General features: G+C 37.5%; 1 protein-coding gene across 2 annotated transcripts in view; it reads left to right on the top strand.

The window, feature by feature from the left end:
- Nucleotides 1–3,037: 3,037 nt before the first annotated feature.
- The window catches only part of NDUFA9 (NADH:ubiquinone oxidoreductase subunit A9), a 27,938-nt gene continuing 16,273 nt past the window's right edge, over nucleotides 3,038–14,702 (top strand). The window contains exons 1-5 of one of the 2 annotated variants that reach the window (XM_006923838.3): nucleotides 3,038–3,173; nucleotides 9,560–9,730; nucleotides 10,100–10,197; nucleotides 13,192–13,283; nucleotides 14,407–14,548. In XM_006923838.3, coding sequence (XP_006923900.1) covers nucleotides 3,125–3,173; nucleotides 9,560–9,730; nucleotides 10,100–10,197; nucleotides 13,192–13,283; nucleotides 14,407–14,548 — 552 coding nt within the window. In that variant the 5' untranslated portion in view covers nucleotides 3,038–3,124. Of the gene's footprint in view, nucleotides 3,311–9,559; nucleotides 9,731–10,099; nucleotides 10,198–13,191; nucleotides 13,284–14,406; nucleotides 14,549–14,702 lie in introns of both variants that reach the window. The other variant, XM_025041037.1, reaches the window with a different exon arrangement.

Genomic DNA, 14,702 nt, shown 5'->3' with positions numbered 1-14,702 from the left:
CCTCTGTAGTACTGGGATAGTGACCACAGAAAACTCCAGAATATAGTTTTAAAGTCAACGAAGATGCTGGGATGTTCTTGCTCAGCTCGAGATCTTGTTTCCTCACCCAGCCTTCCATGTACCTCTCCCTTGTTGGGACTGGTGAGTGACATCAGAATCACAACTGGTGATATCACTGTCTCTATAGCAACAGTAGTGCAGCTACCAGAAATTGAGTCATCAAAGGATGGAGGGGGTAGGAGGAGAGGTACACTCCAAGGCTCTGATGCTTAGACAATTAATTACCTGATTAATTGTCTCCTGTAAGTGTCTGATTTATGTAGGGAATATGAGATGAGAAATTTTGCCAATGGATTCTACTTAAAACAGCAGAGTAAGTATTATGCGTTGACAAATCCAGATGGATGCAGAAATAAGAATTGAAAGAATTTGAGAAGTCTACTAAATTTTTTATGCAAAGCCCATGGAATCACTTCACTTTATGGGATCCAGCTTGGACTTTTTCATTAAAAAAATCTTGCCTTTTGTAAAAAAATTAATTTGGGGATATTTTGCCTAAATTGACTTGTCTAGGTTAAAATTCATCTTAGATAGTCAGAGATTCAGTAGCACTACTCTGTCCTCTTCAATGCCTCCACCTGAGGAATTGTAGTGGGATAAATCAGACCAAAAGGCATTTGGTTGGCAATTTCTAGGCTTGAGGACTTTATTAGTAGTACATTCACTTTGGAAATGTTATCTTAGGTACTCTTGATTAAGTATAGGACACATACATAGTTTCTGTGAAGCAAAAAGAATTTCTGATCAAGGCCACAAGATAAGAATTAAAATTGCTAATGAATTCAAAAGTGACTGACTGGTTTATTACATGCTTCTTTCAACAATATTATTTATCCCTTATGATCTTTTATATCAGGTGTTAGTTTCTTCATCTTTAAAATAAAGAAATTGGGCTTTTTGATCTTCTACAATCTCTTCAAGTTCTAACATTCTATGATTTTGATATTTCATAGGTATTTGAATAAAACTGTATATACACACATATAGCACTTTGTAGCTGACAAAGCACATATCCATCATGTCATCTGATCCTCACAATAACCTTTTGAGGTAACAGGGCAAATATTATTTTCCCTGTTAGACAGGTATAGAAGATTGCCCAGGTCACAACTGATAACTGGGATCTAATGGTCTGAATTTTAAGTTAGTGTTCTCTCAACTATATCATGTCACCTTGAAACTAGTATTTAGAATATGGGGCAGTGTTGGACTTTGAGATGTAATATAACATAATTGGCAATGTTATATGGTGTTAGGAGGTTGCTGATGATAATAGGGGTCTGTTAATTTATTGGTATCAGGAAAGTACACTTACATTCATATTGACTCCAGAGGCAAATATTACCAGATTTTAAGTGCTGACTGAATATAGGTTGAGGCCAAGAAATATAAGACAGAATAACATTAGTCAATTTCTCTGATAAAATTTCGTTAAGAGTTTCTTTTCTAATTCAGTTTGGGAGGTGACATTTCAGTAAATAGGGGTGATGTACAGTGGGAACAACCAATCTTACTTTCTAATTCAGTTTGGGAGGTGACATTTCAGTAAACAGAAGGGGTGATGTACAGTGGGAACAACCAATCTTATAAGACTAATAACAGGCAACCTCTACTCACTACAGGTCTTTTGTCAAACCCAGCAGTGCTCTCTTTCTTCCTGAAAAAACAAAGCATGAAAGGATTATCAAGTCTAGAAAGATCCCCTTGTTTGTTTTCTGCTAAGTCCAAGGTATATATCTCAGGACAGGTTGCTGGTTGCTAGCTCCAACTCAGGGACATTGAGAGGGTGACCAGATTAAATTATTTGAAAATGTGTTTGGTCTAGGACATGGTTCCATAGTGCAGCAGTTAGCAAGTCTGCTTTATACACAGAAGGTCCTGGTATGGTCTCTAGCCATGCCACCCAGAACAAGCCTGATGTCTGATCTCCTAAGCTAAGTAGGGTAGAGCCTGGTTAGTACTTGGATGGGAGACCACCTAGGAAGACCAAGTGCTATAGGCATAAATAACAATAAATATTAAAATTTAAAAAATAAAAATGTGTTTAGTCTAATCTTTCTGGAATCTCCTGAGGCTCTAAATACCTCTTTCTAAAACAAGCAGATTCCCAAAGGAGTCCAGTTAAAGTAAAAAAAAAAAAAAAAAAAAATACAAACTATTGCTCTAGAGAGAGCATCTTGAATTTCTTCCTAGAAAAATGTGCAGAGGGCACACATGTCCCCTAAATTTTACATAACATTTCAGGAGATTCACAGACTTCCTGAAGTCCACTCATGAATCGCACTCCAGGTTAAGAATTTATAGATTCATACATCAGGTGGTGATAAGTGCGTTGATAAATAATAATAAAACATGAAAATGACGACCACCTTGGTTGGATACGATGTCAGAGTCTTCTCTGAGGTCACCTGAGAGCAGAGACGAGCTGGTGCTATCTGCGTGAGCATGCTATAGGGAAAAAGGAAAAGCAAGAGCAACGGCTCGGGGTAAAGAACGTGTGTCGGCAAGGAGAACGTGTATATCCTCATTTCCATTTCTCTTCCTCACTTTTAGTCTCTGGGTCCCCACTCCACTCTTTTCTTGTCCAATCTCTCCCTTGGACTCTGGTTCTCTGCTTAAAGAACTTTTGGAGTTCAAGAGCCACGCCTCCACCTTCTCCCTGTCTCACCATGGCTTCCCTATCTGACACTTTCAGGGAACAATGAACTGTCAGGAAAGCTGATTTCGGATTCTGCAATTTTGTATGCCCTTGAGTCAGTCACTGGTTGAGTCTGAACTTCAGGTTACTCGGCAATGAGACTATCTTTATGGTCCATTCTATAATCAGAGATCGGAGATTCCAACCTCAGGAGTTCTTTTATTTCCCTCTTTCCCCTCTCCACGTTTCCTCCATTATCGCTCTCTCTCACCCTAGCTCTCCTTTTTACTACACTCCACCCCAATCTTATCTGCCCCTTTTCATTCCCAGTTGGCGCCTGCGCAGACAGGCGTGGAAGGTCACTTTTGACCCAGCCTAGTATCCGTAGTCGGTCTGAGAGCCAGCTGTGGGGGATTGTGGGAGAAAATGGCGGCTGCCGTTCACCCCCGGGTTCTCTGGGCCCTGCCAATGTCACGTAAGTGTCACCGGGAATACTGGCCCCAGATCGGGATTCCGAGACGGGGATCGAAACTTGAGGAGTGGAGCCGTGCTGCAGCGGTCATGCGGACTCCGTGAACACCATTGTTTTTCTAGGTCTGGAGCTGCCTCTCTGTAAGGTTTCTCCTTTCTTTCCCAGCTCACATATTAAATTGTGTTCTTGGGAAGGGATCTGCACTGGGAGAACGTGAGCAACGGGAAGGGAAGAGGAAGAAGTGGGGAACGTGTAAAGGATCGAGAAAATCAGATTTCTTACAGCGTTGTAAGAGTTTGGGGTTACGAGAAATTTGTGTGAGGGCGGAGTGGAAGACAGGATAATGGAGAGAAGATTCTTCATGGATTGACTTTACGACCTTGTGCAAACCTTCAATCGGTCTCTTAAGATCCTTCCTGTTTCAATGGAAATGATAATACCACAACGCCAGGGAGTTTATGAAAAGATTAAATGAAGTAGTATTTTTAAAAGCACTTTCTAAATCAAAAGCATCTCTACAAACGTAGAGTATGTTAGATCGAGGCGCTGGAGCCTGAGGTAGCGAGGGATGCTCAGAGAGAGAGAAGGATGCAGTGAAATGAGCTTGATGGAAAGGAAAGGGAAGAAGAGTAAAGGACATATTAGGATTTGTTCAAGCGTTTTTCATTTAGCCGCCTGTTCTTACTGGAGCTACTATCTTGGTCTTCAAATTGAAAACGTATATTTGCTCTTCCATTCACTAAGGCTAGAAAAACAAGGTAGTTTAATAGTTACACCTCATCATTATTCTTTGATTCTCTACCCTTTCACAAACACACCCCAATCAACCTCCAAAAGTAGTATTTTTCCATAGTGTGTTTTAGTCATTATAGAATATCTTTTTTTTCAAAATTAGCTGCATGTCATTCTTAGAGCTTTTATAAAAAATAGAAATGGGAACTCATTGCAGAGCTATTGAATCAGAATTTTTGAGAGTGGCTCCTTGCACCGTAAATTTTGAAAATCTCCACAGTTCTAGTGTTCAGCTTGAGGTGAGAGTCAAAAGTATTTGGAGAATCCATTTTTATTTTCCATTTGGGGTAGCACTAGCTCCTACATACCACCGGGAAGGTTCTTAGTGCACATCATTTATAGTTGATGGTTTTGTAGCCATGATTTCTTTGCAGACATTTACTGATACTTGTTAAATGATTACATTGCTTTGACATAATGTAGACTGTGAATGGTAATAACTGCTATTGAGTACCAGCTATCTGCTAACCACAGTTCTAGATATGTTTATTTTTAACTGTCTCTGGTAAAGTTAGCTTTTGAGTAAAAACGCTGGAGAGGCAAGTCTAGTGTGTAACATAATCAAGACACTATAAAACAGAACTGTAAAACAATTAGATATAGTGAAATATGGAGAGACTATTAAGTACCATAGGAAATCAGAAAAATGAAAGATTGATATCATTTGAAGTAGTAAGAGAAAATTAGAAGACTAGTGAAGAATTGTGCTTCCACTGTTTTTTTTTTGGAGGGGGGTTGTTATGATCTGGAAAGTCAGAGAGATTAGACATTTTCCTGTCACTGGCGAGGACAAGGGAGTGAAAATGGAATCATGAAGTACTTAGGATGCAGTGAAATGACTACCTATAGATCTGGAATGGGATCAGATAATAGAGGCCTTTGAAAACCGAACAGAGTGTAGACCAGTGGCTTCCAAAGTGGGTTTTGCAAGAGGTAATAATGAGATACAAAAATACAGTATTAGAGCTTAAAAAAAAAAGTTTTCTGTAATAACAATAGCTAACAAGTCCTTCAAACTATGTACACTATTCTAAGTATGTTTTATAATGTGTAAAACAGGTTGGTACTACGTAGAACATGTATGTAATTTATAAATAAATAGTGTGCAAGCAAATATGTTTGGAGACTACTGGTTTAGATACTACAGTAGGAAACCAGTGTAACTTTTTGAGCAGAGGAATATAAAGAATAAATAATATTACTCTCCTAATGATGTTTATAATAAATGGAAGAAAATTGAGAGACTGGAGCCAAAGAAGGTAATGACATATTTATCGAGCACCTACTGTGAGTAAGGCACTGTGACGAGTACTTACCTATGTATTACTAATTCTTACATCAGCCCTCTCAAATGTTAGCTCCATGAGGCCAGGGACTTTGTCTTTTTTACTGTGCTAGTCACAGTTTCTAGAATAGTGCTTTGCCCATAATTGTTGGAAAAAACAACCATGTGAGGTTAGTATAATATTACCTTCTGAGGAATTTTGAAGTAGTAATAAATGAAAGCAACTATTATTCATGGAATGCTTAATGTGTGTGATAATGTGCTAAATGCTTTATGTACATTTACTCTAATCCTCATAACAATTCTTTGAGGTATTAATTCTTTGACTTCAGTAATTGCTCCCATTTTATTGGCTCTGTCTTTTATCCTGTGCCCTCACTTTCTTCCTTACTCATCATTTTAATCATTCCCTTTCATACATTCTCAACTCCCCAGCCTATCTGCTTTTGTTGTTGGGAAAAAAAAAACTATACTGATTAAGCCAAATTTTCCTTCTATTTCCTGGCTGCCCCTGAGCAGTGGAGAATTGAAGTAGGGAAGACTCCAAACTAACTGACTGGCCTTATTTTAAATTCATAAATACAAATCTCAAAGTAGATTTTCGGTAGACTACAAAGTAGATTTTCAGCATATTTTCCTAGGAACTTTGCTTTCTCTTTCTCCGTAACAATTATTTAACATTGTCAATCTCTTAAAACTTTTAATATATGCTTCTGTCTCGTTCTCAGCTGTACAGAGAAATCAAAAGAATCAGATGAAAGCTAAGCAGGGTTGGGCTTGGTTAGTACTTGGTTGGGAGATCACCTAGGAAGACTAGATACTGTAGGCATAAAAAATAAAAAAATAAGGGATTGTAAGACGACAAGGTCCTTGCAATCTGTGAGATCAACCAAGGGTTGCCCCGCTTAAATTAAAAAAAAAAAGAATCAGATGAGAACAATCTCATTTTCTCAGCATAAAAATCTAATAGCTGACCTACAAAAATTCTCCACCTTCCTTCCTATTACAGTAGATGAGGTCCTTCTGCTCTAAGACCAGTTTCTTTATTTTGCATTCGATCTTATCCTCTCTTACCTATTCACTTACTCTCCTGAGTCATTAATTTTCTTTTTTACTAGGTTATTCTGTTATTATGTCAATATAATGTCTCATAAAAAAAAAATCCCTTGTCTTCATGTTACTCTAGTCCCATATTTCTTTACCCCCTTACATCATACCTCCTCAAAAGATTATCGGTACTCCTCTTACCACTTTCTTGCCTCTCATTCTTTTGCTTGTCCCAGTCAGGCTTTCATTCCCACTATTCCAATAAAATTGCTCTTGTTAAGACCATTTACAGCTAACATATTCTAGATCCTATGGTCCTTTGTTCTCACCCTACCTCACTTTTCTGCAGCATTTGATGAGTTATAGAGTTAACTTCAGTAGTCCCCTCCCATCTGCAGTTTCACTTTCCATGGTTTCAGTTACCTGTGGTCAGCTGCAGTCTGAAAATATTAAATGGAAAATTCCAGTAATAAACAATTCACAAGTTTTAAATTGCACGCCATTTCAAGTAGTGTGATGAAATCTTGCACCCTCCCACTCCGTTCTGCCTGGAATGGGAATCATCCCTTTGTCCACTGTATCTGTGCTGTATGCACTACCTGCTTGTTTGTCATTTAGTAGCCATCTTGGCTATCACATCGACTGTCAGTTTTGCAGTGCTTGTGTTCAAAGTAACACTTATTTTGCTTAATGTCCCCAAAGAGCAAGAGTAGTGATGCTGGGAATTTGGATATACTGAAGAGAAGCCATAAAAATGCCTCCTGTAAATGAAAATGTATATATATATATAGGTAAAAACATAGTAGTATATATAGGGTTCGGTACTACCCACGGTTTCAGGCCTTCACTGGAAATCCTGGAACGTATTTCCTGAGCATAAGAGGGACTACTGTATTCTCCGTCAGTCACTTTTTAAATTTCGTTTTCGGATACCTCCCTCCCCCGCCCCCCTTAACCTCACTGGGCTGCTTTTCAGTCTCCTTTGCTAGCTCTTTAGGCTAGTTACTTAACCACTCCAAGCCTTAGTTTCCTTATCTGTAAAGTGGCAATAAAGGTAATACCTATTAAGCACTTAGAACAATGCCAGGCACCTGGTAAGAGCTTTGTAAGTTTAGCTATTATTATGATGTTGTTATTTTGTTATTATGTGTCTGATCTGCAATATTTTTAAAAATTACATTTGATATAAAATATTATATTAGTTTCAGATGTACAACATAGTGATTCGACCTTTATATAACTTATGAGGTGGTCACCTCGATAAATCTAGTTCCCATCTGACACCATACATAGTTATTACGTGTAAAGTGCAATGTGTGTTTTTAATTTCTGTGGTTTCAGTAACTTTTCAGTAGGCTAAGCTTTTTCTCCAAATGCATACTTTGGGATAGGGAAAAAACTGGGAGGAGTGCCACTGGAAAGTCATCCCTAGGAAACAGACACAGACTTACTTACCTACCTACTTTTGATGATTTTCAGTAGTTTTATATTAAGTCCGAATTGCACTCTTTAAAAAAATATATATAGAAGAAAACATAGGTACTAAACTTATGGACCTTGGTCTCAAATTTTATGAATTTGACCCCAAAGGCAAGGGAAGTAAAAGCAAAAATAAATGAATGGGACTACTTCAAACTCAAAAGCTTCTGCACAGCAAAAGAAACTATCATTAAAACAGAAGCAACCAACTGAATGGGAGAAGATATTTGTAAACAATATCTCTGTTAAGGGGCTAATATCAAAAATACATAAAGAACTCATACAACTCAATAATCAACTGTACAATTAAAAAATGGGCAGAGAACCTAAACAGACACTTTTCCCAGGAAAACATATAAATTGCCAGTAGATATTAAAAGATGCCCAACTTCACTTGCTATAAGGGAAACGCAAATCAAAACCACAATGAGATACCACCTCAAAACTGTTAGAATAGCTGTTATCATTAAGGCAAATAATAACCAGTGTTAGGTTGTAGAGAAGGAGCCCCTCATACATTGCTGGTGGGAATGTAAATTGGTACAACCACTCTGGAAAACAGTATGGAGGTTACTCAAAAAATGCATAGAGATGCCATATGACCCAGCAGTCCCTCTTCTGGGTAGCTACCCCAAAATTTGAAAACATTTATTTTTAAAGATATAAGTATCCCTGTGTTTATTGCAGCATTATTCATGATAGCCAAGACATGAAAACAACCTTAGTGTCCTTTGATGGATGATTTGATAAAGATGTGATACGAATATGTAATAGACATAGGAAAAGATGAAATACTAACATTTGTGACAACATGGATGGATCTTGGGAGTATCATGCTAAGCAAAATAAGTCAGAAAAGGACAAAAACCATATAATTTCACTCATGTGGGCTATAAAATAGAAAGTAACAAATGAACAAACAAAAAACCTTGTAGATGCAGACAACAGTATGGTGGTTACCAGATTGGGAGGGGTGTGTGGGGAGGTTGAAGAGGGTAAAGGGAGTCAAATATATGGCGACAGAAAGAGACTAGACTTTGGTTAGTGAGCACACAATGAAATATACAGATAATGTATTGTAGAAGTGTACACTTAAAGCATATAATCTTATTAATGAATATCACTCCAATAAATTTAATTAAAAAAAGAAAAAAGTTGTCTACTAACAGCCTTCTGCCTCCCTTAGTATAAACTCATACCATCAACTTTATTTTTCATTCATTTTTAGTTTCAAAGTCTGTTTCAGGTAAGTCTTTTGCTATTCCCTGCACTGAGCTTATTCATTTCCACCTCGACATTGTTATATGTGTTAAGTGTTTCACATGGAAATCTATTCTTTCTGCTATTACTCTTTAAAACCTTTCTCAAAACACTTTATTCAGACTCTTTCCTCATGATTATCTAACTCATTGTTTTTTACTTTGCATTCTTTCAGTTCCTTTCACTGTAGAGGTTTATATTCTTAATTTGTAACTGATTAGTGTTTTTTTTTTAAATGTGATTTATCTTCCTAGGCAAATTATATCCTGTAGGAGAGGGAGTTTATACTTTTTATATATTTCTTTATCTCCTACAGAGTCTTTGTTGCAATAATTCGTGTTTATTATTGTTATTGGAACTTAAATTATAACTTTTAATTTAAAAGTTAAATTTAAACTTTAACATATGTAAATAAAAATACTGATAAAATAATGTTACAAATTTCTAGGAAAAGAAAGTATTTGTATTCATAGTCACTTTTATATTAACATTTTCCATTTTTGTGTATTCTGGGCTTTTGTTTAAGGTTCATCTATTGCTGCAGTAGCCACATCCGTGTTTAATGGCCCACCCCATCGCCAGCTTCATCATGCAGTCATACCTCATGGGAAAGGTGGGCGTTCCTCAGTCAGTGGGATAGTGGCCACTGTGTTTGGAGCAACAGGATTCCTGGGCCGATATGTTGTCAACCACCTTGGTAAGTAAGATTTCTTGAGTTTAATATATTTTAATGCCATTTATCACGGTTACCTAACAAGAAGCCACGAGTTATGTTTCTTTTCATTTTAATAGTGTTCCGAATAACCTCTGTCTTGGATTTATGTGATTTTGGTCTGCTGTGCATTATGAGTACATTCATACTTCCTCATACTTCATATATAGCACATTAAAACAGTAATAGGGGACTCTGAAAAGTTATGGCATCTCTAACATGGCAAAATACACTTTTTGTTAAGGATAGTATCAATTCACATATACTGGAATTTAAATATTTACCAAATCACTGTCATATAATGTATCCTTATTATGTTAACATTGTTCCTTGTCTCAATACATTCTTTTTTAGGACGTATGGGGTCACAGATAATCATACCCCATCGGTGTGAAAGATACGACATCATGCATCTTCGTCCCATGGGTGACCTGGGCCAGATTATCTTTCTGGTAAGAGCCTGTATTACTGATTCTGGGAGCCGACAAATGTAGATCACTAAGGTCATTTTGGGGAAAGAGAGGCAGTATAATAAAGAGCACCCAGACTGGACCAAGGGCATTCTCCATTCACAGGGCATTCTTACAAAGTCTGGTCCAGCAGGTGGCAAACTTTCTGTGAAGGGCCAGATAGTAAATATTTTAGGCTCTGTGGGTCATAGAGTCTTTGTCATTATTACTCAGCTCTGCCCTTGTACCCCAAAAGCAGCCATAGACAATATGTAAGGGAATGGGAGTGGCTGTGTTCTAATAAAACTTTATTTAGATAGTTAGACTGTAGGCTAGATTTGCCTGTGGGGTCATAATTTGCCAGCCCCTGCTCTAGACTTATGCTGTCCAGTATGGTGGCCACTAGCCACGTGTGTAGCTATTGCACACTTGAAATGTGGCTGGTCTGAATTGAGATGTGCCATTAAGTGTAAAATGCACATCAGATTTCAGAGACTAGTATCAAGAAAATATACAATATACCGTCAATAATTTTTTACATTTATTACATATTGAAATAGTATTTTAGGACATATTGGGTTAAATAAAGTACATTATTAAAATGAATTTCACTGTTTCTTTTTATTTTAAATGTGACTACTAGAAAATTTAGAATTACATATGTGCCTCAAGTTATATTTCTACTGGACAGTGTTTCTGTAGACAGAGAAAATCATAATATAGGGTGTTTTATAACTTGGTTTGCTTGGCATAGACTTAACTTAAAATAATTCTTCCCAAGCAGTCCCTGTTGTTATTTTTTTAATTTGCATGTTCTTCCTTTATGCCAATAGTTGCCAGTGGGGCGAGGCAGGGGGAATGGAGTCGGGGAGAACATTCAATGGAGTGATTAAAAATATGTGAGCTCTTTTGATTATCACAGTTACTGGAGACCTGACTGATTTATTAGAGATGCCTAATATCCTACAGTGCACAGGACAGTCCCTTTCCATAACGGATCATGCTGCCCCAAATGCCTGCAGTATTCTTGCTGACAAGCACTCTGGGCCTTGATGCTTGGGTCTACTGTTCTTTTCACTAACTTTTCTTACTTTCATCATCCTATATGGAACTGAGTTCTTAATTTGCACACTTTCCTCTTTTAAAAAAGATTTGATAAACATCCTTAATTTCTGATATTATTTTCATACAGATTATTTGTGATCTCTTTAAAGTTTGACTTACTCTTAATGGCTTTTTCATTTATTTTTTATTGAATGTTCACAAGCTAAGTATATTTATACTAGAAGTTTCATGTTTCTAAAGTGTTTTTTTTCCCCCAAAATCTTATTCTCAAATATCTTCTTTTTCCTAGTTCTTCGTAATTTAAGATTATTGGTCACCTTGTCAGTCCCAAAATTAAAATATTTCACAAATGATTGGTGAAAACTTTTACAGGCTTGCAAATGTGGAATTATTGGAATTGAGCCATAGGACACGTATTCCATTCTTTCCACAGATATTTATTGAATGTCCACTATGTTTTCGGCATTGAGCTAAGCTCTGAGCATATCTTGATGAACAAGTCCACAGGGAGTTCAGTCTTAACAGAATACAGACACTAAGCACATAACTTTGAATATAATAATGATTATGAAAGGGGAAGTCCAGGGAAAGTATAATGGGGGTGAACCTCACTATATCATTGTTGTTTATTTTTGAAAAGGATGGAAATTTTGGGGTGTAGGATGCTGATTTCTCTACTTCAGTCTCTGTTTGAAACTGCTGTCTGAATGACCACTGGTCTGACTGTGGCTCTTGGGCTTTACCCCTAGGAATTTGGTTTCCATTTGATTCCTTCTCTCCAGGCCTCTCTTGGGCTCTTTATTTATTTAATGCCGCAAGCTCTTCACTCTCGAGTGGTTTGGGATTCTTTTTCTCCCACTCTTGCCATCTTTGCTGAAAAGGCCTTTTTTAGCTCTTTATGCGTAGAGCTGCTTTTTTTGATAAGTATGTCACTAACTGTGCTGCAGATTTTATGTGTATTTTACTTGATCTTCATAGCAACCCCATGAGGTAAGCTGTATTTTCAAATTTTACATGGAGGTTGGAGAGATCATACAAATGGTCTTTTCGAAATTACACAGGCATTTGAGTATGCTCACTCATGCTCACTTGTGTGTCCACACTCACGCTCACACCCACTCGCACTTGCATGCTCTCCCCCACTCCTGCCCTCATTCCTTCCCTCCCTTTTTCCCCTCCCCTACTTTCTCTTGTCCCTTCTTTCTTCCTCTCTCACTCTCCCTTCCACTCCATTCACTCATACTATATACTTAGTATTTGACCCTATGAAATTCTTATTATCTTCCACTGAAATACTTTAAAAATTCCATTTTATTTTAACATAGAAAACCCTGTACCTTTGTCTGGGGTTACTTAACCCCAGTCACTCTTTTGGATAAGGATCATGAATCTGACCTAAGTCCTAAATGATACTCAAAAGTATAGTTCTACACCGAAATCTGCCATTGGCTCACCCTGAAGTTTTAGGCAGGTCACTTCTTTCTGAATGTTGTTTTCATGTCTTTAAAGTAGAAGTGACTAGATCTGGGGTTATAAAGAGGAAAGAGTTAAAAAGAAATAAGTAAATGGTTATATGCTCTCAATTTATTGTTAGCCTTTAGGAGACCCTCCTGTCTTTAATCTGTAACTGCTTGCTGCTAAAAAGGGAAAGTCACTTTACCTCCCAGATGATCCTTGGTTCTTTGACTATATTTCAGAAAGGGAGACTTGATTACTGGATTCCTTTATAGACTTGCGGCAGTTGGGTAGACAAAAATTGATATGTCCCATTAAAAACGAATAGTGTCGTTACTAGTTTTATCATTTGATTACCTGAATAACATGTACTTTCAACTCTCTGTCTCCAAAAGAGTGGGGGTGAGCCCCTACAAAAGTGTTACATGCTATGGTGCACCCTTTAGTTTTTTATCCGATTGACTATTGCTGTTATAGGAATGGAATGGGAGAAACAAAGATTCTATCCGAAGAGCAGTAGAGCACAGCAATGTGGTCATCAATCTTGTTGGGAGAGACTGGGAAACCAAGTAAGTCTTTGACTCATTTCTTCTTTGCACAAGCTGTCTTAAGGTTCAGTAGACATTTATAGGGTACCATCTATACGTTAGGTATTGTAGTGGTGACATTTTTAATTAGTCCATCAATAAGCATTGGTTGAACAACCATTTACATACCCACCATTTACTTACCTAGTGACTGCTCCCCACCCCCCTGGCCCCAGGGATTTAGTTGCATAAGTTTAGTATAGGTAAGATAAGGAGTGTGATATGCTGCCCATAAAAAAAGCCCATATAGATTGTGTCAGTGTGGTTGGTGTCATCAGTTTGACACGATGACAGGTATTGGTCCTGTGCTTGTATCTGTCCAGCTGGGATGGGATTAAGTAGGAGAATTTTTGTATTTCACTGTTCAGCAAGATGGACATTGGTTTTCCAGTGTGGACAATGTCCTGAATCTGTTCTTCACATTGTTAATTGAAGGTGGCATGAGTACTGCTTTGAACAGTTCTTTTTAGCCTTTGCATGAGTCCTTTATCAACAAATAATGTTTGACTCCTGTAGTTCCCCACCACTTTATTCACACCTTTTTTGTAGCATTTATTAAAGTGTGACTTAGATTTATTCATATATGTCTGCCTCATCAAATGTTCTTAAGTTCTTTGATGAGGGTATTAGTCACCTTTATATCCTCCTTAGTGACTAACACAGTGCCTTAAACAGAGTAAGCCTTTAGTTAATGTTGGATTAAATTGGTGACTGACTTTTTAGTTTTTTCCTTTCCCCCTGAGGGAAACAAAGGCCCCACATAAGTAGTAATTTTCCTTCCAGTCCCAGCACTAACTTCATCCCAACTCATAAGTGCAGACAGTGCAGTCAGATGTTTTTCAAGTACCTCAGCCTAGGGATTCCTTGAGAACACAGAATATTACACATGCTGCTTTGTAACTTATAGTAAGGCTTGAATTATGTACAGTAATAATAGTGAACAGTGAAAAAAGATTTTTTTTCGATTTTGGGTTAAATCATTGCTGTTTAAAAGTTTAGCTATTATGAATTTCAGCAGCAGTATGAAAACCAGCTTGAGATAAAAAGCTTTGAAATCTCGAGTTAGGTGTTCTTAGGTGATCCTCCTCCCTCTTTTTTCTTCCAGAAACTATGATTTTGAGGATGTTTTTGTGAAGATTCCCCAAGCAATTGCTCAGGTGTCCAAGGAAGCTGGAGTTGAAAAATTGATTCACGTTTCACATCTGAATGCTGATATTAAAAGCTCTTCTAGATACCTGAGAAATAAGGTAAGTAACAAGTTGATTTGGGAAGTGGTTCACAGAGCTGGAGTTTCCTGGCCGCTTTGAAACATGAGTTACATGAGAAGGGTTTCTCATGTTTCCCATTGACATGTCCAGGATTGAAAGAGGTTTCTAATTCTCCATACCAGAATTAGATTTG

This window comes from Pteropus alecto, unplaced genomic scaffold, assembly GCF_000325575.1.
Source record: "Pteropus alecto unplaced genomic scaffold, ASM32557v1 scaffold76, whole genome shotgun sequence".
Classification (NCBI taxonomy): Eukaryota; Metazoa; Chordata; class Mammalia; order Chiroptera; family Pteropodidae; genus Pteropus; species Pteropus alecto.
Note: the sequence above shows the minus strand (reverse complement) of the source record. Positions and strands in the feature narration are given on the sequence as shown.